At 38.5% G+C, this 26,839-nt stretch overlaps 2 protein-coding genes across 10 annotated transcripts in view; both read right to left on the bottom strand.

The window, feature by feature from the left end:
• LOC133531104 (uncharacterized) overlaps positions 1-25,373 on the bottom strand; it is a 109,251-nt gene extending 83,878 nt beyond the window's left edge. For 7 of the 9 annotated variants that reach the window (XR_009801457.1, XR_009801458.1, XR_009801456.1 and 4 more), the window contains exon 1: positions 723-862. The gene's annotated coding sequence lies outside the window, so the exon portion shown is untranslated. Of the gene's footprint in view, positions 1-722; positions 863-13,266; positions 13,377-25,147 lie in introns of those variants that run through there. The other 2 variants (XM_061869208.1, XM_061869209.1) reach the window with 2 other exon arrangements.
• LOC133531211 (tigger transposable element-derived protein 4-like) lies at positions 15,073-16,754 on the bottom strand. Its single transcript, XM_061869347.1, is given in 4 exon segments — positions 15,073-15,960; positions 15,962-16,329; positions 16,331-16,591; positions 16,593-16,754. Coding segments are annotated over 4 exon segments (1,530 nt in total). The 5' UTR covers positions 16,650-16,754; the 3' UTR covers positions 15,073-15,116.
• Positions 25,374-26,839: the final 1,466 nt, after the last annotated feature.

The following is a 26,839-nucleotide window of genomic DNA, read 5'->3' as shown; positions in this document are numbered from 1 at the left end:
TAAAAATATTTAATTTATCCGTTATTTCGATTGGCCAATTTATTTATTTTGTTCGATAAGGTATGAGAAAAGCTTGTTCGGGTAATAGACGACGAAACCATATGTACTTATATAGATAAATACATACTTAAATATATAAATAACGTCCATACTTAACTCAGGAACAAACATTTGTGATAAACCATAGAAACACGCAAAAAAATATTTTATTCAGGAACCATGATTTTATATCCGCAACGCAAGCTTCGTCAGGTAAACACAGAATCACAATCAGCAATCAGCTACAGGCTTCGTCACAAAACAATACAGCAGTAAAATCTGCACCAGGCTTCGTCAACTTACTTACTTACTCTTTAAATAAAGAACATCCTCTAACTCACCGCCAGCAGGCAGTGTGGCCGCATATCTCAGTTGAATGGCGATGCTAATTCTTTGGGCAAAATACTGACCAGCCTTATGGTCACCCGTGGCATCCACCAAACGCGACGCCAATAAATCCTTATATAAACTCCGGGCGCTGGGCCCCCATAGCCCTAACGTTTCGACCCCAAAAAGCCCAAAAAAACACACAAATAAATGTCACTTCAATGCAGATTCGAACCCGGTAGGTATCTCCTGTTTCTTAGGCACAGGGTGTGTACATGGGCCTATAATTTTGGAATATGAGACATAAAAACCAAGTTTACTTACTACAATATATAAAATATTTTTAATTAACTTACCTATAACACATCACATTATAGCTCAAAATATCACACCTAAAAACGCTAAGTCCTATATGTTGACTAAAAACACATATTTACACAGAAGACCGCAAGCTTAGGCACACTCACACAGACTGACGCAACCTGCTCGCAAACACTAAGTTATAACTGCAAATTACGCTAATTTACACTGTACGTTCTTACACATAGGGTATGTTTTGCATTGGGTGTGAGATTTGATAGCATGGTGCGAATTGAGACGTATCAGTTACCACCAGGTAAAGAAATAATTGTAAATTCCAGAAACACAAGCTTGCAGCGATTTGAGCTACTGACATAGAAGGGAGTTTAATGAAGTGGCAAACAAGCGTACGGCCCGATGGTATTCGTAATGATATTATTTAAAACTACAAGGGTGTGACGGAGTCAAAAACTATAAGTCTGTATCTTTAGGTATTTAAAAAAAAGTAAACAAACAATTTGAACATTTTCGGGTAGTTTTAATATTTATTGGTTAACCAACCAAATACAAAACCGCCTGGATCTGTCACTGAACGACCTGACTTTAAACCTACTTTATTTGATCATGTAATGTTTTCATCTACCCTCAGCTGCCTTAAGGCGCCATTTGAGGGTAGATTTTGTTTACCTTTTTTTAAATACCTAAAGATACAGACTAGTATAGTGCCTCCAGTACACGATGAGCCATCATACCGGGCCAGCCCACTAAGATGGGCCAGCACGTAGAGAGGGTAGTGGTGTCGGATGGCTCATGGCGCGGCGGGATGGCGATGGAATGACCACGGTGTCGGTTTTTCTTCCGCACATCAAAGATGGGCCAGCGATGGCAGTACGTATCTACACGTGGCCCATTCCTGTGCGTGCTCGAACGCGGTTTCAACCATCGCATGGCCATCTCGCTGGTCCAGCGCTGGGCCAACGTGTAGAGGAGCCATATTATATCAGCACTATACAAGGGGGCCTAGAGCCCGATTAAGATATAACAATTTGTTATGGTTTTACACTGGTTTTGATACGATCTTGGCGATCGTCTTGATAAATTGATGCGCGTCTCACAAGTTCGCCGGACGATATCGGCCTGTCAGTTATTCGCAAAAGCTGACAATCGCGGATAACTGATGACAGGCCAATATCGGCCAGCGAACTGATAATCAGTGGGCCCTAGATACAGAGAGGACCAGTACCTTATCAGGCCACTGTCCCTTCTTTCGGCCACGACAGTCAGGAGACTGCGACAGATGATGTGGTCTCATGTAGCTACCTTCATGACAAGTGCCCTTTTAATTGCCGGTCTGTAAAATTCTGTGATGGAGACACACACACACAAAAGTTATTTTGACTTTATAATTATTTAGATATCGGCAAGTCAAATAGGGCAGTTTGTGGGCAAAATCATTGTAATTTAAATACTTTTATTGTAACAACTATTCATAATATTTCATCTGCCCTCCGGCCAGAAAGCGTCAACATTTGACCCGCTACGCTAAACAAAGTTGCCGCTTTCCGTTGAACAGAATAATAGCATACACGCCTCGCCCAGTAAATAAGAAAGCCTCTAATCACATGTTTCTCGATCTGAGACTTTTCTTACTTTGCCCGTAGGCCTCCTAAGTATGTAATATAGTTACTATTTTCAAGCAGTATATCTTATACCTTTAAACGAGCAATTCTTGTATATATATATGTATATATATTTCCGGGATCTCGGAAACGGCTCTAACGATTTTGCTGAATTTTGGTATATGGGGATTTTTGGGGGTAAACAATCGATCTAGATTAGTCTTATGTTTGGGAAAACGCGTGTTTTCGAGTTTTCATGCGTTTTTCTTTCGACGCAGAATATGGTCGCTAATTTCGTGTTGCCGGCCACTGTCCGTCTGGTCCAGCGGGTTAAGACGCGGACTGCTAAACGAGTGTTACGGGTTCGAATCTCGCCCGGTGACTAACTTTTTTTTATATGTTCAAGTTTATATATAATTTTTTAATTTTTATTGTTTTAGACAATATTTAAAATAGTAAAAAAATGTAGATAAGATTATCACCTATACACCACCATATTACAATAAATAGTTATAACCGAGCAATGCTCGGTCGCCCAGGTACTTGAATATATAATCGCGATATCCAGTTTCGTCAATATTTATTGACATTGGATCAACTCCGAATCAGTTTGCAAAACTAAAAACAGTCTGTATTGACCGATGATTCTATTCTAGAGATTTGAAAACTTCAGCGCCCAACATCGAAGCGATCGAAATCATCGAAACCCTGGGGGCCTACCGCGAAAACCGGACTTCGCAAATTGCGGAGATCTTTCTCTTTTACTCTCACTAAGACGTAATTAGAGGGACAGAGAAAATGCCCACAATTGACGAACTTCGATTTTCGCGGTTGTAGCCCAGTTATATCGTGGTACTCAAGTGTTCGGGCGCGCATGGCCACACAACACAGGCCGCGTAGCCAACAAGCAAACCGCTTACGCTCAGTAGCGATCGAAACGCAACTGTCACTGTCGCACTAATCTGGAAGAGTGATAGCGAGACAAAGCGTTTCGTTGTTGTAGTGATAGCGATTGTCACTTTGGCTAGGCCAGCAGGACTGCTCCGAACAGTCATTAATAATCTCGAAAAGCTGGGAGCCTGCCGCGAAAACCAAAATTCGCAAATTGCGGGGATCTTTCTCTTTTACTCTCAGTAAGACGTAATTATAGTGACAGAGAAAAATGCCCGCAATTGACGAACTTCGATTTTCGCGGTCATAGCCATGCTCTCATACAATTTAACTATTATACAGGGTGTTTATTTAGTCACCTGCAGTAATTTACAGGGTGAATACATCTAAGCAACTTCTACTATGGGACCAACCCCGAAATGATCCCATAGTAAATGTTGCTCAGTCCTTTATATTCAGCCCGTAAATGATTCCAGAGGACCTACCGCGAACCACCTTCGACGTGTTGCCTCTCTATCGCACCTGTAGATTCGTACATAAGTGTGACAGGGACGCAACACGTCGAACGTGGTTCGCGGTAGGCCCTCAGGTGACTAAATAAACATTTTGTATAATCTGTGGTAAAAGTAGGTAAATAAATGCGCTAATGCTTATCGCACATTTCAGTGATAGCCCCCATGACTCACGCTACGCCATTGTTAATAATAAGCGTGCGCGCACTGAATTATTTCACACACTGAATATGTTTACACTTCTCTTTAGATCTGGTCAAGGATTCTCACACACTAGGCATTTAATTGTACTCACAGTATTCCGTAAATTTGTTCACAGGTCCTACCGAATATGGAAAATCAATCGTTTAGGTACTACTCGAGCGATAGAGACATAGATAACAAATTTGTTGATGTTCGCCGTAAAGCCTCAGAGAAGAGAAAAATAAGAGAGCTATAGCCGGTTAAACAATTTTGTCAATTGAAAAAGGCGCGAACTTCTAGTTATGTATGGGACGATAACCATTCGGGCCTACATTTTTTAATTTGCCGCTTTTTTCTGCTGACGGAAATTGCAGACAAGTTCGTCTATCTTTTTTAATATCTTAATCGTTATTGCAGTATTTAGAGTAACAGAGATCGGCAATACGAATTTCGATTATCGATGTTCGGGGTACGTTCCTACTTCCTAGGTTACAATTACAACAGGCATCAACTTAAATTCTAGCAGGTTTGATTTATGGAACTATTATTGTTTTAGACAAAAAAAATATCCCAATTTAACCTAGAAACGAAGACCTACTTAAGGCTCCCCGAAACATATCACGCGAGTGACTGAAAATAGGTACGTTAGTTCAATCGAAAATTAGTTTTGTATCCGAGTTCACAGGAAAAAACCGCTGTCAAATTAAACCAGGTAGTGTTTCTGGTCTTTCTCTCACTCGTACGCCTTTATGAACACGTCTCGGTCAAGGATTTCCACAAAAACAAGGCTCTTATGTCACGGACTAAAAGGTTGGTTGTTTCAGTTGATGTAGTGTAGTCACTCTATAAACACGATAATTACAGTGTGTTTATAGACCCTGAACTAAATTCGGTATTGACTGATGACGTCAGTGATTGGTGGGTTAGATTTATTTAAAAACATGATAGAGATCTTACGGTTTCAGGTTTTTATTCTTCATATAGGTATATGAGATCGAAAACGGTTAAACGGAAAATGGGTAAGTTTCGTTTGCCAGTGGGTCCAAAGCGATTAATTAATTCATATATGCCCATTATAATATTTACAATGGGCATGGAATGGTTAAGTAATCGTTCAAATTAAACTAAATTAAATACTCATTTCTTTAAACTGCAAATAAAGGACGACTCACGCTGGAACGGCCAGGGTCCAGGCCGGGCCAACCGACACTTCATTTTCTATGACAGGTGACCGGTGATCACGTGATGCTTTGAAAACGAAGTGACGGATGCCTCGGCCCGGAACCGGGCCGTTCTAACGTGAGTCCTTGAGTAAGAAAATAAAATAACCAATATATATATATATATATATATATATATATATGTTATATACATTTACGCTTTAGTTATGTACGCTATCAGTTTACACTATTATTATTTTTTCAATTGTACATCGAAAAATTTAAAATTAGGAAACTATAGGTCTATAACGAAATCAATTCATAGCTATTAGCTAAGTTTCTCATGTGTTTATTTTATAACAGTTTGTTTCTCAATAAATAAAAAAATAAAAAAAAATAAAGCACTAGAAAACTTAGGTATATTTATATTTATAATGTCGAATACAAAATTATACTCATAGTCTGGCGGTAATTTATGGCTTTTCCCAGAAACAATATGAAAAAGGGTTAGATAGTAATCTAAACACGACGTAATCTAAACACTCGACGAATACGAGAATAGATGTACAATATTTAACCTTCATATTATTGATTACATAATGACTAACACGTGCGTTACATGGTAAGCGAGCACCGTGGTGTCTGGCGAAAGCCTAAAGTTTCTGCTTGGTGCGCTACATTGTAGTTAGTGTTACAATGTCAACAGTCCATAATTTGTTAGAGAAAAGGCTTTGAAGAATAAAAACACGATTCTAATTATCCTCAAATACAGAATGAGTAAAAGGCTCATAGATTCTACCGGTGACCAGAGAGCTGGCATTTTGTTTTATTATGTGTTGTATGTTTCCCAATAAATGTATTTGTAGATATTAAATGAATAAAGAGTTTTAATTGTTAGCATTATCAATTATTTTCTCTACTTCATACTCTGTGATTATCCCTAGATGAGCGTTCTTTTTTTTTCACTTTTTTTATGGGACCTTTTTTGCCACTTTTGTGTTATTTCTAGTCAAGATCGCGAGCCCTTTTCATCCAAATAGGCGAATAAAAGTGTCCCGAAATTTCCATACATTTTTCATACTTTCCTTTTTGTTACCGCCATACAAAGTATGAGGAAATGGTAACACAATAGGAAAAACAATCTGGGACTTTTTTATCCCGTTACGATCGAAAGAGCTCGTGATTCTGAGTAGTAAAACACGTTTATGAAAAAAACGCACAAATTTGTGAAAAAATACTAAATTAATGACAAGTGGCATTTAAAAAACGGTCAGGTAACTTTCAAACATTTTAACGTTACCTTAATAAACGTTAAAATATACCCATTGAAGTATAATGAATATACCTTAATTTTCTTAACCTTGAAGGTTTTTAATATGTAGCATCACAAATGCACGTATTTAAACACTCAAAGCTGCTCTTCACGTCTTTTTGCCTAATAAGCACCATAGAAATCCATAGACACGACTCCATTTTTTACCACAAACACTGCACGCAAAAAAGAGTGACGTAATCCTGACATCACTACAGAAATGGCGTCACTGCAAAAACCGAGGTGTGTGACCTCAGAATTAGCTCACTTTGTGCCAAATTGAATTCTAAGAGAAGAAAATGTTCTTTGTTTCAATTACACCAATTTGTGTGACCGCTCTGACATTTCATATAAAATCTATGCCTAGATAAATAAATGTGCTTAGTTGTTTTTGTTATCCTACAGGTGCTAATAGACTTGAGGATTCACTTGTAATGAGCATTCTCGCGAATAGAAGAATCTACCAGCGTTCGTCGAACAATGCGCCGAATCTCCTTAAAAACTGCGAATGCTCGATGCTCTGCTCACCTCAGAGGCGCAAAGGGCCTTCACAAGCTCGCGCCACAACTTCCTATCTTCAGCGACCCTTCTGGCTTCCCTCCAGCTCAACCTGAGCTGGTTAAGATAAATAAATAAAATAATAATTCGCTTATTAAAAGAATCAAGATAGATAAGATTACATAACTCGCTCAGTAATAGTGTTGTAGGTATAGTGGTGACCGCTCTAAGGAATTATTATTACATACCTACATTTTGGGGCAGAATTCTTTTATTACATACATTTACATGTAGTTATAGTTTTTTTTTAATACCACGGCGGTGGCAAACAAGCATACGGCCCGCCTGATGGTAAGCAGTTGTTGTTGTAGCCTCCATGAGGAGTTGTCAAAGCGCCTTATAAAGGTTTCTGGTGACCAGAGGACGGATCAGCATTGCTATCCAGCGGGACAATGCGGCTAGCCTTCTGGGCACCCTCCCGAGCGACCAGGATGAAAAAAAAAATGTTTTTAATTTAGGTCTTTTTATTTAATTTTTTAAATGCATGTTTTCGTTGTATCAATAAATTCCTGAGTTGTAAACGCTAAGGGCATATTTATAAAACTATTACTATAAGGCGGAGACCAACTGCGAAAAACAAACTCTTTTAAACTTCATATTAGTAAGTAGGTACTACGTATTCCAAAAGATCTAGAAAATCATCTGATCCACCTTGATTCATCCATAACTAAAATGTCGTCAAGCTCATGCTACAGAACAGGATATACTAGTTTAGAATTTAAAAATCTTTTTTTAAGTCAAATCCCCAGCTTAATTGGATTTGTACATATATCCAAAGTAGAGTTAGACCAAGATAAGTTGGCAGCGATTTTGTCAGCCCAGACAGTGCAAGTGTTATTTTAAACGTCAAACTTCTATGAAATTATCATCTATCAAAATCTTGGACCCGGGTATGTCCTTAAACTACGTCCAAAAGAGAGGTATGGGCAATGTGAATGTCATGTCGCCTTGTGTGGTAGGACACAGCACAGCAGATGTCATTCCAGATCTAGAGCAGAGCCCAACTGGGGAAGTACCTCCACCTTACAGAAAACCGCAGCCAAATAACACTTGACCCTACTCATAGTGTTGTGTTCCTGCCGGTGAGTAAGGTTGCCAGAGCTCAACGAGGGGGGTGGGGTTAGGGTCGGCAACTCCTCTGGAGTTGCAGGTGTACATAGGCTACGAAAACTGCTTACCATCAGGCAGGCCGTATACTTGTTTGCCACCGACGTAGTATAAAAAAAAATCTCTGCCAACTTAGCTTGGTCTGACTCTACTTTGGATATAGGTATACTAATAGTTTTATTTCAAAGGAGCGTGAATAGAAATAGGAAGAAAGTAGGAAAGTAAGTAAATGTTAAACAAAATAAGAATAATAGAGACATTTTACAGAAACTTGAAATGACAGAAGTTCGAAGAAGAATTTCGGAATTTATCTACAATGTTTGCTAGTCGCTTTTCGGTTAAAGGAAAAGACAATTAACTTATATATTACTTCGTAAAGACAGGCCTTACGAACACTAGGAGTGCGCCAGTTCGTTGGTGCGCAAATGGCGTTTGTGCGCAAGTTCGCTCGGCATTAGGGCCTACTTCTGAAATCTTTGGAAGACATCAGCTAATACCAATGTGGCGTAGTTCCCCGTCTGTGTCAGATGGCATACAGTCAAAGACTAGTGCCTGTGCCAATTCTAGGCACTATGTTGCCGAGTGTATTTTGGCTCCTCTGCACGACGGCCCAGCGCAGGCCAGTCCAAGGCACGCATTTATGCGTTAGAGGGAGTAAGTGATATTGCTATCTCATTCCACCGCATAGCTGCGTCCCTTAGACTGGCCTACGCTGGGTCATCGTGTAGAGGAGCCCTTACAGGCGTATTATACGTGAGCGTGAATTCTGGAATAATGCTAAAGGATGATGAGACGGTCTAATCCAGACGAATTATATCTGAGCTCATTCGCTTCGATTTTCACACTGCGCCATTCATCGTTCAATGCATTCTTTATTTGTAACGATTGAAACATGTGTGCCTTGTGCGTTCCTTTCCCACTGGCTAATGCAACACACATTAGTAAACCTTTCGTCAGTGAAAATACTTGATTGATTTTAGACCGAATATAATCAGTGTTATGCAATAATTGGATACAACAACGTGAGTCGTGACCGAAAGTGTTGTCCAACCAAAGTTACGATTTCGACAGGTTTCGGCATAACAACCACGTTTGATGATGGAGACAGGAGGTAGCCATAGGAACTCTGTGATAACACAACGCAACCTAATTGTGTTTGGGGTTTTTAAAATTTTCTCGATGAGTATTAGTTGCCTGTGGAAAAAAGTACAGTCGGCGATAAAAGCTTGTACCGAAAATGAAATTTTTGCCAAAAACTTATTTTACCCCTGGGCCTTCAAGGTGTTCATTGGATTTTTTTGCAATTTTGTGATTACATTCGGGATCCGACCCCAATAACACCCATATACGTTATGCATATATGTTATTATGCATATAACTGGGTACGAGGTAAATAATGGCTCAGTTTGTTGGTAAGATTGACAATTAATAAAAGTACCTACTACATATCCATATTGTCACCATATTAATAGACATCGATGTCATTTCACGAAATTATCATTTCAAAGAGTCTAATTCGACGTTCGTTTCGTTTGACGACCGGTGTGGCCTAGTGGGTAGTGACCCTGCCTACGAAGCTGATGGTCCCGGGTTCAAATCCTGGTAAGGGCATGTATTTGTGTGATGAGCATGGATATTTGTTCCTGAGTCATGGGTGTTTTCTATGTATTTAAGTATTTATAAATATTTATATATTATATATATCGTTGTCTAAGTACCCTCAACACAAGCCTTATTGAGCTTACTGTGGGACTTAGTCAATTTGTGTAATAATGTCCTATAATATTTATTAATATTTATTATTATTTATTATTAATTCGGGTCATTTTATAATAAGATTATTCTCACTCAAATTCACGTGCTCTCTCTTTGCAAGAGCTCGTGAATCGGAGAGAAAAAATCAAATCCAGAAAAGTGGTATGTTCAACTCTGAATAAAATGGCACATTTCTCTTTCCTGTAGTTAACTAATATATAGCACGATACCTCATTTTTTTGCAGATCGTACCTACGTATGGTTCGATGATAGCGGGCTGTCGCATGAGAAGAGAAGGATACCTTTTGACATGCAAATTAAAGACACGATATAAAGATTGGAAGGGAAACGCTAAAGGGGCCCCAACGCCTCGCTTATTCAAAGAGACTATTATTGCATGCTGAGATTATGCACGTAACTATGTATACGTATAGTATGTTTTTATTGCCTCGGCAAGTCTTTTATCGGCTATGGACAGTTATCTCTATGCAAAACTTACAGACGTCACCAGTAGGATATACTGATAACAACTTTTTATCCGAAATGACCGGAATGAACATTGAATGGCACTTTAATGCACCTTCGTGGCCAAGCGCGGGCGGCATATGGGAGCGAGCTGTACGAAGCCTGAAACATCATTTAAAACGTGTAGTAGGAGAACAAAAATTAACATTTGAAGAGTACTCAACAATTTTGACTTTAATAGAAGGTTGCCTTAACACTCGGCCATTGTGCGCACTTAACGACGACATTGACAACCTCGACTTCTTAACGCCAAATCATTTCCTAACGCCGGGAAGGCCCGGTGTAACAGTAATAGAAACAGCAGAAGACGCCCGCACCCGATGGCATTTGAGCCAAAAAATATTTCAAGACATTTTTAAAAGGTGGAAAACAGAATATTTAGCACAACTGACAGCGCGAACAAAATGGCAAGAACCACAACAAAACATTGAGATAGGAAATATGGTTATAATCCACGAAGACAACCTTCCACCCGGAAAATGGGCTATGGGACGAGTGATCGATATACATCCCGGCAAGGACGGCCATGTCATAGTGGTTACCCTAAAAACAAAAAACGGCGAGTTAAAACGGCCCGTAACAAAATTATCCCTTCTCCCTATCGACCCCATAGGTCACCAGTATTAGATAGAATAATAGATCCTAACGTTGTCATTTTTTTGCAATTGTTGATATGTATACTCATATCTTAAGCTCTCTTAACACTGTCATATAGGTAGGTATTTAAAAGCCGATATAGTAGATGTCTTACTATAAAAAATTTTGTACATATTTCTATGTACAGTTAGACAAAATATAATAGATCTTCTTCATCTTTCTCATCTTTGAATCTTTGAATCTTTGTCGTCTTTTGGTGTAAATGAAAATTAATATAATTTTAGGTAACTAACTTGTCATTGAAGTCTTGTTAAGTATTTTTAAATCGGGCTTTTGAGCTGCCTGCATCTAATCATGTACAATATACTGTTAAACTGGAAGATTTGAATATTCAAGTAATGCCAGGGCTTTACCTTATTTTATTTTTATTTGTGGTAGCCGAGTGGATATGACGTCTGACTTTCAATCCGGAGGTCGCGGGTTCAAATCCTGGCTCGTACCAATGAGTTTTTCGGAACTTATGTACGAAAAGTCATTTGATATTTTACTAGCTTTTCGGTGAAGGAAAACATCGTGAGGAAACCTGCATACATCTGCGAAGAAATTCAAAGGTGTATGTGAAGTCCCCAATCCGCATTGGGCTAGCGTGGGGACTATAGCCCGAGCCCTTTCGCGTATGAGAGGAGGCCTGTGCCCAGCAGTGGGACGTATATAGGCTGAATTATTATTATTATTTTTTTTTTTTTTACCTGTAGGTACGACAAGTGTATGTAATTATATACACTACGGAGAAAATGGGAACATGGGAAATACGCCAACCTCGGACCAGTGTATGACTTTATTCCAGTCGCTGTCGAGACGGCTGGGCCATGGTGCGCCGAGGCCAAGAAGCTGGTTAGAGATATTGGACGCCGGTTGAGGGACAGAGGCTGCGACCCCCGGGCTGGATCTTATCTGGTCCAACAAATTTCCTTAGCCATTCAGCGTGGCAACGCAGCTGGCATATTTGGAACGTTTGGGCCAGGTAGGGAACAGTTCGGGGCTTAAAAGTTAATTTTTGACGGGGCTAATAGTTTGTGGGGTATTTTTATTTTATTTCTGTATTCATTTTATTTTAATCTACTGTTTCTGTACAATATTATGTTGTAATTATTTATAATTCATGTATTAAATGTTTTTTCTTAGATTACACTACTGACATAAATTATACCGGCGCTAAAAAAAAAAAAAAAAAATTATATACACTTATACAGTCGACAGTCACCTTGACATCCAGTTAACGATGTCTGTAACTTGCCTCGGCGTTACCTTCGAAGCCTTCGAGAAATGTGAGGGTGACGAGAAAGGTTACCTTAAAATGTTTCCGTTACGAAACAAAATGGAAAAAATTTAGAGCGGTCGGTAAATTTCGTTTTATAAACGGTAGTGTTTTTTTGATATAGGAGGTAAATGGCCAGACAAATCGCCTGATAAGCAATTATTGCAACGTGCAAGTACGTTGACAGCTTTTAAGATGGGAGTACGCTCTTTTGTTGAAGGTTTGAAAGTCGCATCGGTCCGGAAATACCGCAGGCGACCATTCATGCCACAGTCTAGCTGTGCGTTGAGGTAAATGATTGAGAGTTAAATGTTTCAACTAAAATTACATTGATGATAAGATATTCCTAGCTTCTCATATTGTCTGGCCAATCTACGTCACACGTCACTAAAAACAGACGAAGAAAATGTTGATACGGAAGGCTGATCAATAAACATGATAACACAAAAGAGATTTCACAAGTGTTAAGTGACGCCTACCACTGTATGATTTAAGTAAAATAGGTCAGCATTAAATATTACCCAAAACGTTATAACAACGGACTTAATTTTTGACCTAATCGGGTGGGTAAGGACATTTTTATAACGACAATACTCTAAGGCCTGTTTCACAATGTCCAGTAAAAACTTCCCGCAAAACTTAGCACTTTATCTGAAGATTGTGAAACGCCAACGATGAGTTTTATTTATTCGTCAGATAAAGTGGTAGGTAAATAGCTTATTCAGGACTTTACTAGGACATTGTGAAACAGGCCCTAAGACAAAAGAAAGTAGAGACAAATGAATAGCTACATAATAAAGCTTTTTAGTTGTGTAGCATTTTTTGTCAATCAAAACGGAAAACGTAGTAAAGTAACATTAAAAAGGCTGAATAGTGATGATAAACATGATTGGTTGACTGGTAGAGAATGCCTTAAAGCATTAATTCCGCCATTTGTACCTTCATGTATTGTGCAATAAAGATTAAATAAATAAACATGCTTTTGTAACCTAGGAAGAATCTACTAATCTACAGTCTAAATAACTTTTTTAGCTATTATTTTTATTAAAAGTGTAAAACCTACCAAATCCCCAAAAGCAGGTGATGATCTAACTGGAGGTCAAGGTCGGGAGCCAGTCATTCAGGTTCGACGCCGGGTGACACCAATCTGTACCCAGACTCTAGAAGGACACAAGTGCACGTTAAAGCTTATACTCCCTATAGCTAGTAAATTGTGGTCCAAAATTGCGTGGTATGGATTTTGGAGGTTGTTAGGCACAAATGTTAACGCATTTGGACTCGTAACGTCTTTTTAACTGTAATCTGCTAGGATCCGTTTGGACGTCGGCGGTTTGAATTACATATTTTTAAAATTTTTCCTACTGTTCAACCGGAAACGCTGCCATTGAGTGCGCGTTAAGGGTTAAGTACCTGGGCGACCGAGCTTTGCTCGGTTATAAGTTTATAACTATTTATTGTAATATGGTGGTGTATAGGTGATAATCTTAACTACATTTTTTTACTAAATTAAACTTGTCTAAAACAATAAAAATTAAAAAATTACACCGGGCGAGATTCGAACCCGTAACACACGTTTAGCAGTCCGCGTCTTAACCCGCTGGACCAGATGGACAGTGGCCGGCAACACGAAATTAGCGACCATATTCTGCGTCGAAAGAAAAACGCATGAATACTCGAAAACACGCGTTTTCCCAAACATAAGACTAATCTAGATAGATTGTATACCCCCAAAAACCCCCATATACCAAATTTCAGCGAAATCGTTAGAGCCGTTTCCGAGATCACAGAAATATATATACATATATATATACAAGAATTGCTCGTTTAAAGGTATAAGATATGTTACCTATCTCTAATATTATGGTGTTTACTTAGTCACCTGCAATAATTTACGGGCTGAATATATGTGTAGGTCATATTGAGCAACTTACCACCAATCCCGAAATCGCGAAAAAAAATTATTCCCAGTCCTCCTTACTTAGTCAGACAGCCAAAATGAAAGAAACAGACATGTTTTTTTCGCGGGTTGCTCACATAGTAAAAGTTGCTCAGTATGACCTATTATCTATAAACACCCAGTATAAAATGTGAATATTTGAAATAAAGTTTCGAAACAGAGGACCTTCATAGCTGCATTTGTAAAGAATGAAAACAAACGCACACTGTCTAAAATGAAAACATTATCCCTCTAAATTCAAGTGTTTAAAATATGTAGGTAATTCTATATTCATTTTTGTATCGAGCAAAAACGTCTGCGAGCGATGCTATTACCTTAGAAATAAAAAAATAAGTGGAAAAAATGGTAATTTTATATATTTTTGGTCCTTCGAACCGGATAACGAAGTTTTTGTACAAATTAAAATATATTTTTTAAAGAGGTGACGTTGACTATTTAAGAGGGAAGAAAAACTTTTCGACTAACGAAATAACGGAATTTTTTCTATGAAATTCAATTTTGGGAGAAAACGTTTTCTACTATCTAAATCTTACTACCAAATAATTTTGATTTTGATGTCGATCGCTTCAGCATATAGGTGTATAGGTTTCACTTTGTTTCATTTTTGTTTTGCAAAGTTTTGAAAAAAATAAGTACCACCTATAAAACTAGTTTTTCATTGTGTCAACAACATGCTAAAAATCATGGAGAATGGAAACTAAGAAGTGGAAAAACGTTTTCTCTTTTTGTATGGACGATCACGCTGTATATTTCTCTCTTAATAATACAAATCAGGAACAAAACAAATTATTAAGCTTATAACAAGTACAGTGGATTTCGGGTATAACGACAATGAAGGGACCACTCTATTTTTGTCGTTATATCCGGAAGTCGTTACAGGCAAAGGTAAAGAGATACAGACACGTACACATGTGTAGTTTATATTCATTTATTATTGAAAATATTTGCACACATAGTTATTCACCGGTACATTTAAAAAAATGTGTAATATTAGTTTGCTTCAATTTATTTTTTTGTGCTAGTGTACGCTGTAGGGTGTATTCTATTTTCATTACTTCTTCAATATCTATAATATCCTTTCCATCACCAAATAAACAGTATCTTTTAAGCTTTGTTACAACACCTAACACATCCTTAGTTGTAGGAATCTCACCTTCCTTGCAATCTTCTTCTTCCTCCTCATTTTCCTCATCTTGCGTCGTATGTGATGGAACAACAATTTCAACAATTTCACTATCGGACAAATCGCTAGTAGTGATAAGTTGACTGTCAATATCAACATAGGTTGCCCAGTCCGCAACATTTGTTCCGCTTGATGATACTGTCAGTTGTGCCAATGGTATGTCCAATTCATCATCGGAGTCGTCGTCAATTGTTGTGATAGCCGAAGATTTACGGAACCCAGCGTGTAGAAAACACTTTTTGATCGTATCCGGAGTCACCCGAGCCCATGCCGTAGTTACCATTTCAATGGCATCTAAAATATTAACGGAAAACGGGCCTGCCGAGTTTTCAATGTCGTTCATCATTTTCTGTACTAAAATCTTCCTATAATGACTTTTGAGGGTTTTAATTATCCCTTGATCAATCGGTTGAATCACTGATGTAGTGTTTGGTGGTAAAAATGCCAGTTTTATGTTGGTCAAATTCTCTATTTTAGGATGAGCTGGGCAATTGTCAATAAATAAAATGATCTTCTTTTTGTTATTTCTTAACTGGGAGTCCCATTTGCGTAGAACTTTTTCGAAAATCTCTGAAGTCATCCAGGCCTTTTTGTTTGCTTCGTAATCAACTGGCAGATTTAACATTTTTGAAACATCTGGGGTTTTTTGCCTTGCCTATGACCAATAATTTTCTTTTTTCCCCTGCCATACTTGATGCAACAAGCACGGTGATCCTATCTTTTGATAATTTTCCACCAACGCACTTTTCCCCTTTAAATTTCAAGGTTTTGTCAGGAGTTAACTTAAAAAACAAACCTGTCTCGTCAGCGTTCCATATTTGGCTATCAGTATAACCTTCAGTCAATTTTGGGAAAACTGTTTTTAGCCAGTTGTCACAGTCACTTTGCGATACACTAGCGGCTTCTCCACAAACTTTGCCTACTACAATATCGTGTCGTTGACGAAATCGGTATATCCAGCTTTCCGAACACTCAAAATCCATTTTTTCCAAACAGTCTGCCAAATTGATTAGCCTTTTCTTGCAGCAGACGACCGCTCAAAGGTACGTTTTGGCTTCTTTGGGCTTTGAACCACATTAGAAGGGCATTTTCGATATCTTGATGCGTCGGTTTGCGGTTTTTCTTAATTTTTAAGGATTTGGATTCAAAGCATTCTAATATTTTATCACGGTTTTTCCACATCGTAGATACTGTTGAATGGGAAACTTTGTACTCTTTGCACAAATCAGCATTGTTTTCACCGTTTTTTCAATTTTGAAATGATTTCCGCCTTTTCTTTAACAGTGAATGTGCGTCTAGCAGCCATACTTATTCAAAAGTTTACTAAACCCAGTTGCTACTCAGAATATCACTTTGTAACTGAACCATAAAAGCTCCGAAACGTACACGCTTCCCTACCTACTTAGTTGATATCTATAAACAAAAGGTAAAGGTCTCCACACTTGCTGACCATCTGTGTGCAATGGATGTAAACAAAAGATAAGAAATGTTTGTGAAAGAAAAAAATCTTTGTGTCTTTGGCGGCCGACTCCGGTCGCAATATCTGCATGGGATTTCTAGGAATTTGTTACAAATGATTCATTAAAAACAGTCGCTACACCCGAACTCGGCGTTACATCCAAAGTCGCTATAGCCACATGAATTTTGTACTAAAGTATGCTTTAAATTCAAGGGACTTGGATTTAACGTCGCTATAGGTAAATGGTCGCTACAACCAAGGTCGTAATAAATGATATCCACTGTATATTTAAAGTTAGCAATATTCGCGTGAGATGTAACTACCGTATATAATAGCTCCTCGTAACCACGACGAAATGGAAATACCTTGTAATGAAGATTATGCTAACTACTCATCAGGCTTACCTACGTTCATTTGCATATAACATCGTTAGGGCTTATTAATTCTGACTTTAATTATTAACTTCGTTTGCATCCATTATCAACAGATTCGACTAATGTTGTGAGCGCAAGAAACAATAATGTTATGACGAACATGACGGCAGGTGGCTTTCTTCCCATGATAACTTTTGAGGAGTTCTACCAGAAAATTAGACCTTATTTATAGAACTTTGGGTATGTCTAGGAATTACGTAATTAACCTAATTGATATGTATGACTCACATTTTTTGGATAGTTCTTGAAAATTTGTCGAATATAATCTTGCCTAGACAGTAGGGTGTTTATTTAGTGACCTGCAATAATTTACGGGTGAATATATAGGTCATACTGAGCAACTTTTACTATGGGACCAACCCCGAAATAGCGAAAAAAAATTGGCCTTTTCATGCATTTTGGCTGTCTGACATTTTCTATGAAAGATTAAAAAAAATTCGCGATTTCCGGGTAGGTCCCATAGTAAATTATTGCAGGTGACTAAATAAAAAGCCTGTATTGCAGCTGTAAGTATACATTAAAACTCAATAGATACAGAAAGCCGAACCCTACAGTGAAACGAACTTAGTTCCCAAAGCTAGCATTTTCGTGAATCTAGGACGCCTAGGTCGTTCCCGCCGCGGCGCCGCGCCGCCGGCCGCCAGGGATTCATTAGATTCCGCAATGCGAAAATTTATTCAATAACGAAAACATTAAGAATACAATAACTTCTGAAACTATGTAGGTTTTCAAATGACCACTTCAGTCTTCTTCTTCTTCCTCGCGTGGATTGGAGCCTGGGGTCCGCTTGGAAACTAATCCCTAGAATTGGTGTAGGCACTAGTTTTTACGAAAGTGACTGCCATCTGGCCTTCCATTCTAACCCAGAGAGTAAACTAGACCTTATTGGAATTACTCCAGCTTCCTCACGTTGTTTTCCTTCACCGAAAAGCGAATGGTGAATATCATCGGATTAATTTTTGCATACAGAAGTGGTCATATAATAAGCGCTGGTAGCTGGTAGCCAAGCGGTAAGAGCGTGCGACTTGCAATCCGAAGGTCGCGGGTTCAAACCCCGGCTCGTACCAATGAGTTTTTCGGGACTTATGTACGAAATATCATTCGATATTTACCAGTCGCTTTACGGTAAAGGCAAACATCGTGAGGAAACCGTACTAATCCCAAATAAGGCTTAGTTTACCCTCTGGCTGGTCAGATGGTACTTGGCAGTTGCTTTCGTAAAAACTAGTTGCCTACGCCAATTCTTGGGATTATGCTCCATGAGCCGTGGCCAAATGCCGGGACAACGCGAGGAAGATGATGAGCTGCGTAATTGCATGGAGAAATCATAAATAAATTCAATGATGAAGTAGCCATGCACTTTTACGGCTGATGGTACGTATTTTATGTATCTGCTCCGATGTCGTAATTGCTCTCTAGGGGTAGGTAGGACAGACAAGACCAGGTTTTGGGTGACATTGAGATTTTGGTGGCCTTGAGGATAGTGTCGTGGTATATAAGTTAATATAAATTGTGGTCATCCTCAATTAACCATCACGTTTCAATTTACATAACGTTTCCCGTTTGTAAAATAAAAGGCGGATTCATACAATTTGCCTGCGATATATCTATGGGCACCCACCGGTACCGTCATGGTGCAAGAAACACGTGTCAAGAACAGTTAGTAGGTTAACTAATTAACTCAGTTAATTACGTAAACATGCCATAATTAAGTTAAGAAATGCTTACATTTAAATCGAATTAACCGGCTTGCGTGTGTCAAAAAAGTAGGAACCAATCAGATGAGGCAGCCAGTTATGATCGAGTATAAAGATACTCGATTATAACTGGCTGCTGTTGAACCGAGTTTTTGTTCAAATATTCATGTAATGTGTAAATTTGAATAAAAACTATTCATAAAACGAATCATTCCGCGTCTTAGCGCTTCCGATTGCATCCTAACAAAGGTGCTCGAAGTCCTTCACAAGAACTTCGAGTACGAGCAAATAGTTATTTGTTTTTACAAGGGGCAAAGTTGTTTTTTAACCGTTCGTGCTAATATTGATACCCGAGCAAGCGAAAGATTTCAAAATTGAACCACGAGCGTAGCGAGTGGTGCGAGAAGTGGTATATTGAGCGTTGCGAGGCACGAGGGTTAAACTTTGCTCAGTCCGTCTATCAGTGCCCTTAGGAAACTGCTTGCGGTTTGTGAGACGTATGCTGAGACACATGGATTGCAGTACAACCCAAAGAAAAGTCAGGTGCTAATGTTTAAGGCTGGAAGTTACACGCCGAGCTCTGTACCCCCGGTTGTGCTGCATGGAACCACACTCTCTCTTGTGGATAAAGTGAAATATCTAGGTCATATTATAACGCAAGACCTTAATGATTTATTTAATTTTTTAATTTATTTTTAATTTATTTAATATTTAATATATATATACAGCATTACAGTCGAGACCAAAGCACTGTACAATTCAGATTATATGATAGGATTACATACTAGGAAAAACAGATCACAATCAACTTTCGTCCATCACCTCGCAATACCGCAGACACATCTGATACACAGCCGTCCATCGACTTGCAAACATATCACAATCTGGTGCCCATGACAGAAAGGAGTTCAGCAGCCTTAGAGCCCGCACAGCAGGCGAGTTTTTATGTGCTACAGTGCGTGTAATTGGGACGGCCAAAAGCTTGTGACTTCGCGGTCGCAGGAGATTTTTGGGCACAAATGGAATAGCGAGTCTAACAGTTCGTCCTACCAGTTCAGGACAGTCTGTCTCGCCACGTAAAACTCCACATGCTGTCACCAGGAGATTGTAATTGCGTCTGACTGCAAGGGAATTAAAACCTAATGATCCTAATAAGTACTTGGTCGGATATAAGAATGGATAGTAAGTATATAACTTCTTATACAAGAACCTAAGAAATGTTTTTTGCACTTTTTCTACGAGAAGGGCGTATATGATTTCAGCTGGGTTCCAAACAATACTTGCCGCCTCAAGCTTACTCCTCACAAGAGCCGTGTAGAGCAGTTTGATGGCTCTGGGATCGTTAAATTCGCGCACATTCCTGATGACGAAACCAAGTCGCTTATAACAATTGGCAGCTAATCCTTTTATGTGGTCATGAAAAGTAAGAGAGGCGTCGAAGGTAACACCCAGGTCTTTGACAGTTGTTACACGAGCTATGACTTCTGAGCCAAGGACATACTGTGCAATTAAAGGTTTTGGCGAGCGAGTATAGGACATAACGCAACATTTAGAGACGTTGAAATGCAGTTTATTCGCAACACTCCATTGCAAAACCTCATTGATGTCTCTTTGCATCGCTTCACAATCCGCCATCTGTTTAACACCAAGCATGAGTTTTAGGTCATCTGCGTACAAAAGGCACCTAGTATTCTCTTTCAGAACTACCTCGAGATCATTTATCATGACGCCAAATAGCAGAGGGCCAAGAATGGATCCTTGACTAACTCCGGATTGTGTAGAGTAAGTGGATGAAACAAAACAACCATGCTTTACGAATTGTTGCCTGCCGCTCATGTAACTGGCAAACAATTTTAACAATCGCGTCGAAAAACCAATGGCACACAACTTTCCAAGTAAAACATCATTATCAACTTGATCAAAAGCTTTCCTGAAGTCAAGATAGAGGACATCAACCTGTGTTCCTCTATCTAAGTGTTCTGAAATGATGTTGGTAACCGTCAACAGGTTGGTGTCCACTGATCGTTTCGACCTAAAGCCGTGCTGTGCGTCACAAAGGAATGGTTTTAATTGGGGAGAAATCAATGCCTTCAGTACAGATTCAAACAGCTTCGCTAACGAAGAAAGTATGGCTATGGGGCGGTAGTTCTCTACACTTGAAGTGTCACTAGATTTGGGAATTGGAGTTACTCGAGAGAGCTTCCACCGTTTAGGATACACACCAGTCGCAATTGACAAGTTAAAAATGTACAATATTGGCTGAAGAAAGTGATTTTTATATCCCTTTAGTATATAAGGTGGAATATTGTCCGGTCCTATGGAGCTTTGAGCTTTAAGTTTAATTAAGGCCGTTTCAACGTCGCGGGGTGTAATAAGATTGATATGCACATAGTTCGCGGATCTGAAGCTATCATTCAGCATCACGGCATTATGATCTAGGGACGGGGTATCGGGCAAGAAAACGCTAGAGAAGAATTTCGCGAACGCATCAGCTGCCTCCTTACCGCTGAATTCCTGATCACCAAACCTAACACAAGGCTCAAAGCCACCTCTGGACTTAAGGCTACCTATATGCCTCCAGAAAGCACGAGGATCGTGACACACATTAGCTTCCAGTCCACTGACGTAGTGATCATAAGCTTTGTCTATTCGTTGCTTTATGTCGGCACGTAGTTTTGAAAACTCATCGTATATAGCTACATTATTAGTGCTTTTCCATTTCTTGTGCATTCTAGCTTTGCGGGTTATATCGTAAATAATATCTTTACTAAACCAGACCGGGTAACATCTAGAACGACGTGTAGACCTCTTTTTCCTTAAGAATACTTTATCAAATAAGTCATATACAATACTATAAAAGATGTCAACAGCTTTGTTAACTTCCTGCGCAGCCAGTACATCTTGCCAGGATACTTGGGATACGAGTTCATAAAGTAAGCTGTAGTCATCACCCTTGGCAAAATTCCAATCCAGGTGAGGATTAATATTGCTTGGATCGACAAAGTTAAAAACAGATCTCTCATGGTTACTGTCAGAACAAACGACTATATCCAGAGGTGGGTGGTAAGCATCACGCTTAGGTACTAGTCCACCGCCTGTTATTTCCCTAATATCGGTTATTTGAACCCGTTCTGTCACAAGCACCACGTCGAGCTTACCTCCATACGCATTTTCAATTTCATTCTTCTCGGTCAGGCCACAAACAGTTAGAAAATAACAATAATAATTTAAAATATTCTGAGACATATACAATGGGTTAAGATTAAGATCTCCTAAGATAATTATAGGTGCACAAACATTAAAGGTTTCAATCACAGATTCGACTTTGTGGAACCATGACATATATACTTCATCCGAAGCTCTTGGATGTATATAAACGACACAGACATGGAAGCAGGTGTCGCCGATATTCAGCGTTGCCCAGAGATCTTCACCACTAGGGGTTTCTAGCTCCTTGCGCCTTGTTGCTTTAATGCCCGGACGGCAGGCAAGGAGAACTCCTCCGCCGCGAGCACCGGTGGCACGGTCACGCCGCAGCAAACTCCAGCCAGCACCAACTATTTCCGGATCATCAACAGAATCCGTTAAAAATGTTTCGGTTACTGCGACGATATCAGTATTACAGGAAAAGAAATTATGCCGAAAGTGATTCAGTTTGGTATTAAGGCCTCTTACATTTTGGTAAATAATATGTGCGGTGGGTTTGGTTACTGAATGATGGAGTCCCTCGCCCCTAAATTCCTGCTTACTACGTTTTTCGCTCCGAAGGTCGGCGAAATAACCATTCTTTAACTCTTGCATTATGAGGCCACACGTCTGCTGATAAACACTTATCAAAATGTTTCATTGGAACTCCAATCTTGAAAGACTTGTAGTATGATGACCTAGATATAGAGCGGGAGCGCAGGGCATTGGCCGTAAGGTCTAACATGCTCGCCCGCAGGTTTGCTCGATGCTTAAGAGAAGTAAAAATTGTGCTTTTTAAAGCTTTCAATCAATCATTTTACTCGAGCAGCCTGTGGGTGAAGTATTCGAAAAAAGCCTTAAATGCCCTGCGCGTGCAATATAATAATGCACTCAGAATGTTGTTGGGGTTGCCCACATGGTGTAGTGCATCGCGCATGTTCGCCGAGGCCCATACAGATGATTTTCACGCGATTATACGAAAGCGAATCGTCTCGATGATGGGCAGGCTTAGGGGCAGTACCAACAGCATTCTGGAGGTAATTGCAGAGAGGGTTTAGAATCCTATACTGGCGCATTGGATTCGCCAAGTTATAGGATTTTTGAAATTTAGAAAATAGGTTAGGTATTTTAGTTGTAATATTATAATAAGTACAAAATTAACATTAGTTCCTAAGTTATACTAACAAATATGGATGGTTGTAAAATCTGAAATAAATATTTTCAATTTCAATTTCAATAAACAAACTTTGCCTCCGAGTGAAACACAAAATTATTCACCACATCAACGCGAGGAAAATATTAAGTACCATAGTACAAGTACTTTGAAATACCATAAAAATTCAAACCAAATCGTTTTTGAACATTCAAGAGACCCTTTAACCAGCTGTTGTGTTGAAAAAAGAATTACTACCAGGGATCGAATACCGGTAATTATTTCCATAAACCAGTATTTAATTTCGATATTTGGGTTATTATAGTCTGACAAACACAACTTGTCAGTCAGTAAAAACCAGAAAAACTATACTTATCTATTTCTTTTGGGTGCTAGTACTAGCGTAAGACAAAGACAGTAGGTACCTAGGTATGATTCTCTCTTGTCTATGTTTCAACTGAGCGTTAGCGAAGGTCTCATTTTCTCGGGCATTTTGATTTTCGTATGTCCGGTTGTACTCCTCTACAGGTCGCAATTCTTAACCAAATTTGTAACCAGATTCTATGATTACATATGTAGATTTTTTTGTCGATACAGTTTCAAAAATTTTCAAAATGCGGAAATTGGCATAAAGGACTGAAGCGCCAATAGCATTTATGGCGCTTAACACCACTGTGAGTTCACTGTGATGACGACTCATCAACGACCTGGGGACCGATTTTTGAATTTCGAACGCTCGATTTCGTCACTCGAAAATCTGTGGAAAACGGCGAAATGCTATTTTTTTTTAATACGAGCGATAGAAATTGGGAATCGAGTGGTATTGGCCACTTGTTTTCAATTCCATTAGGAGAATTTAAATGCCTAATAGTGGAGATATTATTGAACAAAATACACGAAATCGAGTGGTCGAAATTAAAAAATCGGCCCCCTGCCTGCCTGTACCTGGTAATTATTTTTCACTATTACCTTTTCTCAGTTTAACGTGAGGTCTACATTCTTAAAGTTTACGGGCCTGATTTAGTTAAATTATGTTTTATCCCTTTCTTACAAATACATAAGTTAAAATGACAGATAAAGAGAAACGATTTATAGCTAATTCAGGCCAGTAACGCGTTTATGAATAACGCTCTTAGTTTATTAAACTTAAGGCATGGCATGTAGGTAATACGTGGTATTACCTACCACTTGGGTACCACAAGTCGGCATGGACATGGACATCTCACCTCAATCGAGTTTGGTACAGTCATCTGAGGTTGCACGGTTGTAAACCGAGTTTTTTAATACCGGTTGCGATTTTAATAAAATTATGAAGAAACGTGGAGTAAAAAGGATCTAAATAATTATAATTGTTTTCAACTATTACATAGTGTTACATTCATGAAGGATGAAGGTGTAGATATCCAATGGGTGTAATGATAGGAATATATCGTAAGTTATTTTGCTATCGGTTAACGCATGCTGGTAGGTATTCATGTTATCGGTTCGCATAACAGAATGGTAAGTAAGTACCTACATATTCGCATACACTAGGTTTATTTATTACTCTTTCAAATATTGGCCTCTATTTCAAACACAATAAAGTCCAGAATGTTAACAAATATTAAGTATGAATCTCAATCTTACGCAGTTTCAGCGAAGCATGGAAAATTGGGAAAATCATTGAATATGCATCGCTTTTCTTTAATGAACAGTAGCTGCAATGTCAGAATTTTACTTATAAAACCATAATAATTTTTTTAAGAGGAATAACGATGTTTTGACTAAAACATTAAGACTTAATAATGTAATTCATACATCATACATCACTATTTCACTAAGTAGTGTTGTGAACAATTAATTTTAAATGGAATAACTTATCGATAAAACACTCACCTTAGTTGATGCCCGAAAAATAATCCAAAAGAGTCGCTCAAAATCACGCACAAGTCATTAAAATAAGAAACAACTGAAACACGAACGAATTTAGACCAGATTAGTGTCACGACGATGCACTATTAATCATGTTTTTGTTTAAAAAAACATCACAATAACGCGGGGTTCAGGAAATCAATAGAGAGAAGCGTAGAAAACGTCCCGACCGCGCTGCGATTGGTACCGCACTGACAAAAGTAAAACGAAACGTGCATATTGGAGTTTGCGCAATACGAGCCCTACCATGCTTATTGCTTGTGCTTAAATCTAACTTAACCATTATAAATGAAAGATTGAAGTAAACAGATCCAATTTCTTTCTGTAATTTTTTGGTTCCATTTCTAATATTCATATTCAAAGATTGAAATTAGGTTTCTAGTTAGTTTTAAGACTTTAGGAAGGTACTTGTTCTTCCTTAGTTTGTCACTTCGGGTCATTCACCGGTGACATTGTTCAATAATTAACGTAACTTAAGGCCTTGAGTAAGTTATCATCATCGATTTTAACACACTTACCTATTCAACTGGCTATAAATTTTATTAAATATATTTTAGAATAATTTATCCGTTGAATCACGAAATTTTTAATTTATCGATGCCCTTTACTACAACTACTGCGTAAATATTTTATAAACACAGAGACATGTCAGTCGCTTCGCTTGACAGACAGATGAAGTGTGCGAAAGGGAAGCCATGACGTATATGAACAAGCCATAAGTGCAAAAGAGGCAGACTACATATGAGAAAACGTAACCAATTTTGAGTTCGAAGGCGGCCGAGGCGGCCAAAATCATATTGCCGTATTTTTTAACGTGAAAAATATAAGCGAATCAAAAAGAAAAATATATATTAAGTAATTTAATGACGATGGTGTCATGTTGTGTGCCGGGCTGTAGTGTTTCAGGGCCAAAAAACCCAGGAAAATACTCATTTCACAGGTAATTATGATATTCCTAGCGAAATTTTCGTAACGATATTTTATCAAATTAACAGCATAAAAAGTGTAAAAAACCAATTATAACAGTTCATTATAAGTTTTTCTTCAATTGTGTGTTAATATTTCATCATATTAGTCAATAATTTAGAATATTTTGTGTAAAAACCTAAACTGTTACTTTACGCTAGGGCTTGACAAAATGTTCATATGACTGTATCGATAACTTGTCGGTATATTAGTAGGTATGGAATTAGTTGTTCACTAGACATCATTAAGATATTACCTTTATAACCGACTTAAAATAATAACAATTGTTATAATACCTTTTTTGAACGTGTACATGTTTAGCGATAAATTTAAACTTCACTTTCCAACACAGTACTTACATTTTAACCACTTTTCCACGGCTTTGCCGCCAACACAAGGAAACACAAGACAGCGTGTACTTGTACACAGCGTATACACATCCAACCCAAGTTGTCAGCAGGAAATGGCACGAAATTCAAATTTTCTTTGGTAAGTCAACTCTTTGCGAACACATTTTCAAACAACTTCAACTTTATCATTTTGAACTTTTTCAAACACATTTGAAAAAGTAGTCGATAAAGCAGTTAAACATCGATACATTATTAATATGTTGTAACATGACATCACTATTTTTGTTCGCACATAGACAATTTACGCACACACTTGCATTTCATTTTTGGTCACACTTTC

The sequence above is a fragment of the Cydia pomonella genome, chromosome 24, assembly GCF_033807575.1.
Source record: "Cydia pomonella isolate Wapato2018A chromosome 24, ilCydPomo1, whole genome shotgun sequence".
Classification (NCBI taxonomy): Eukaryota; Metazoa; Arthropoda; class Insecta; order Lepidoptera; family Tortricidae; genus Cydia; species Cydia pomonella.
This window is presented reverse-complemented; position numbering and strand designations above follow the sequence as displayed.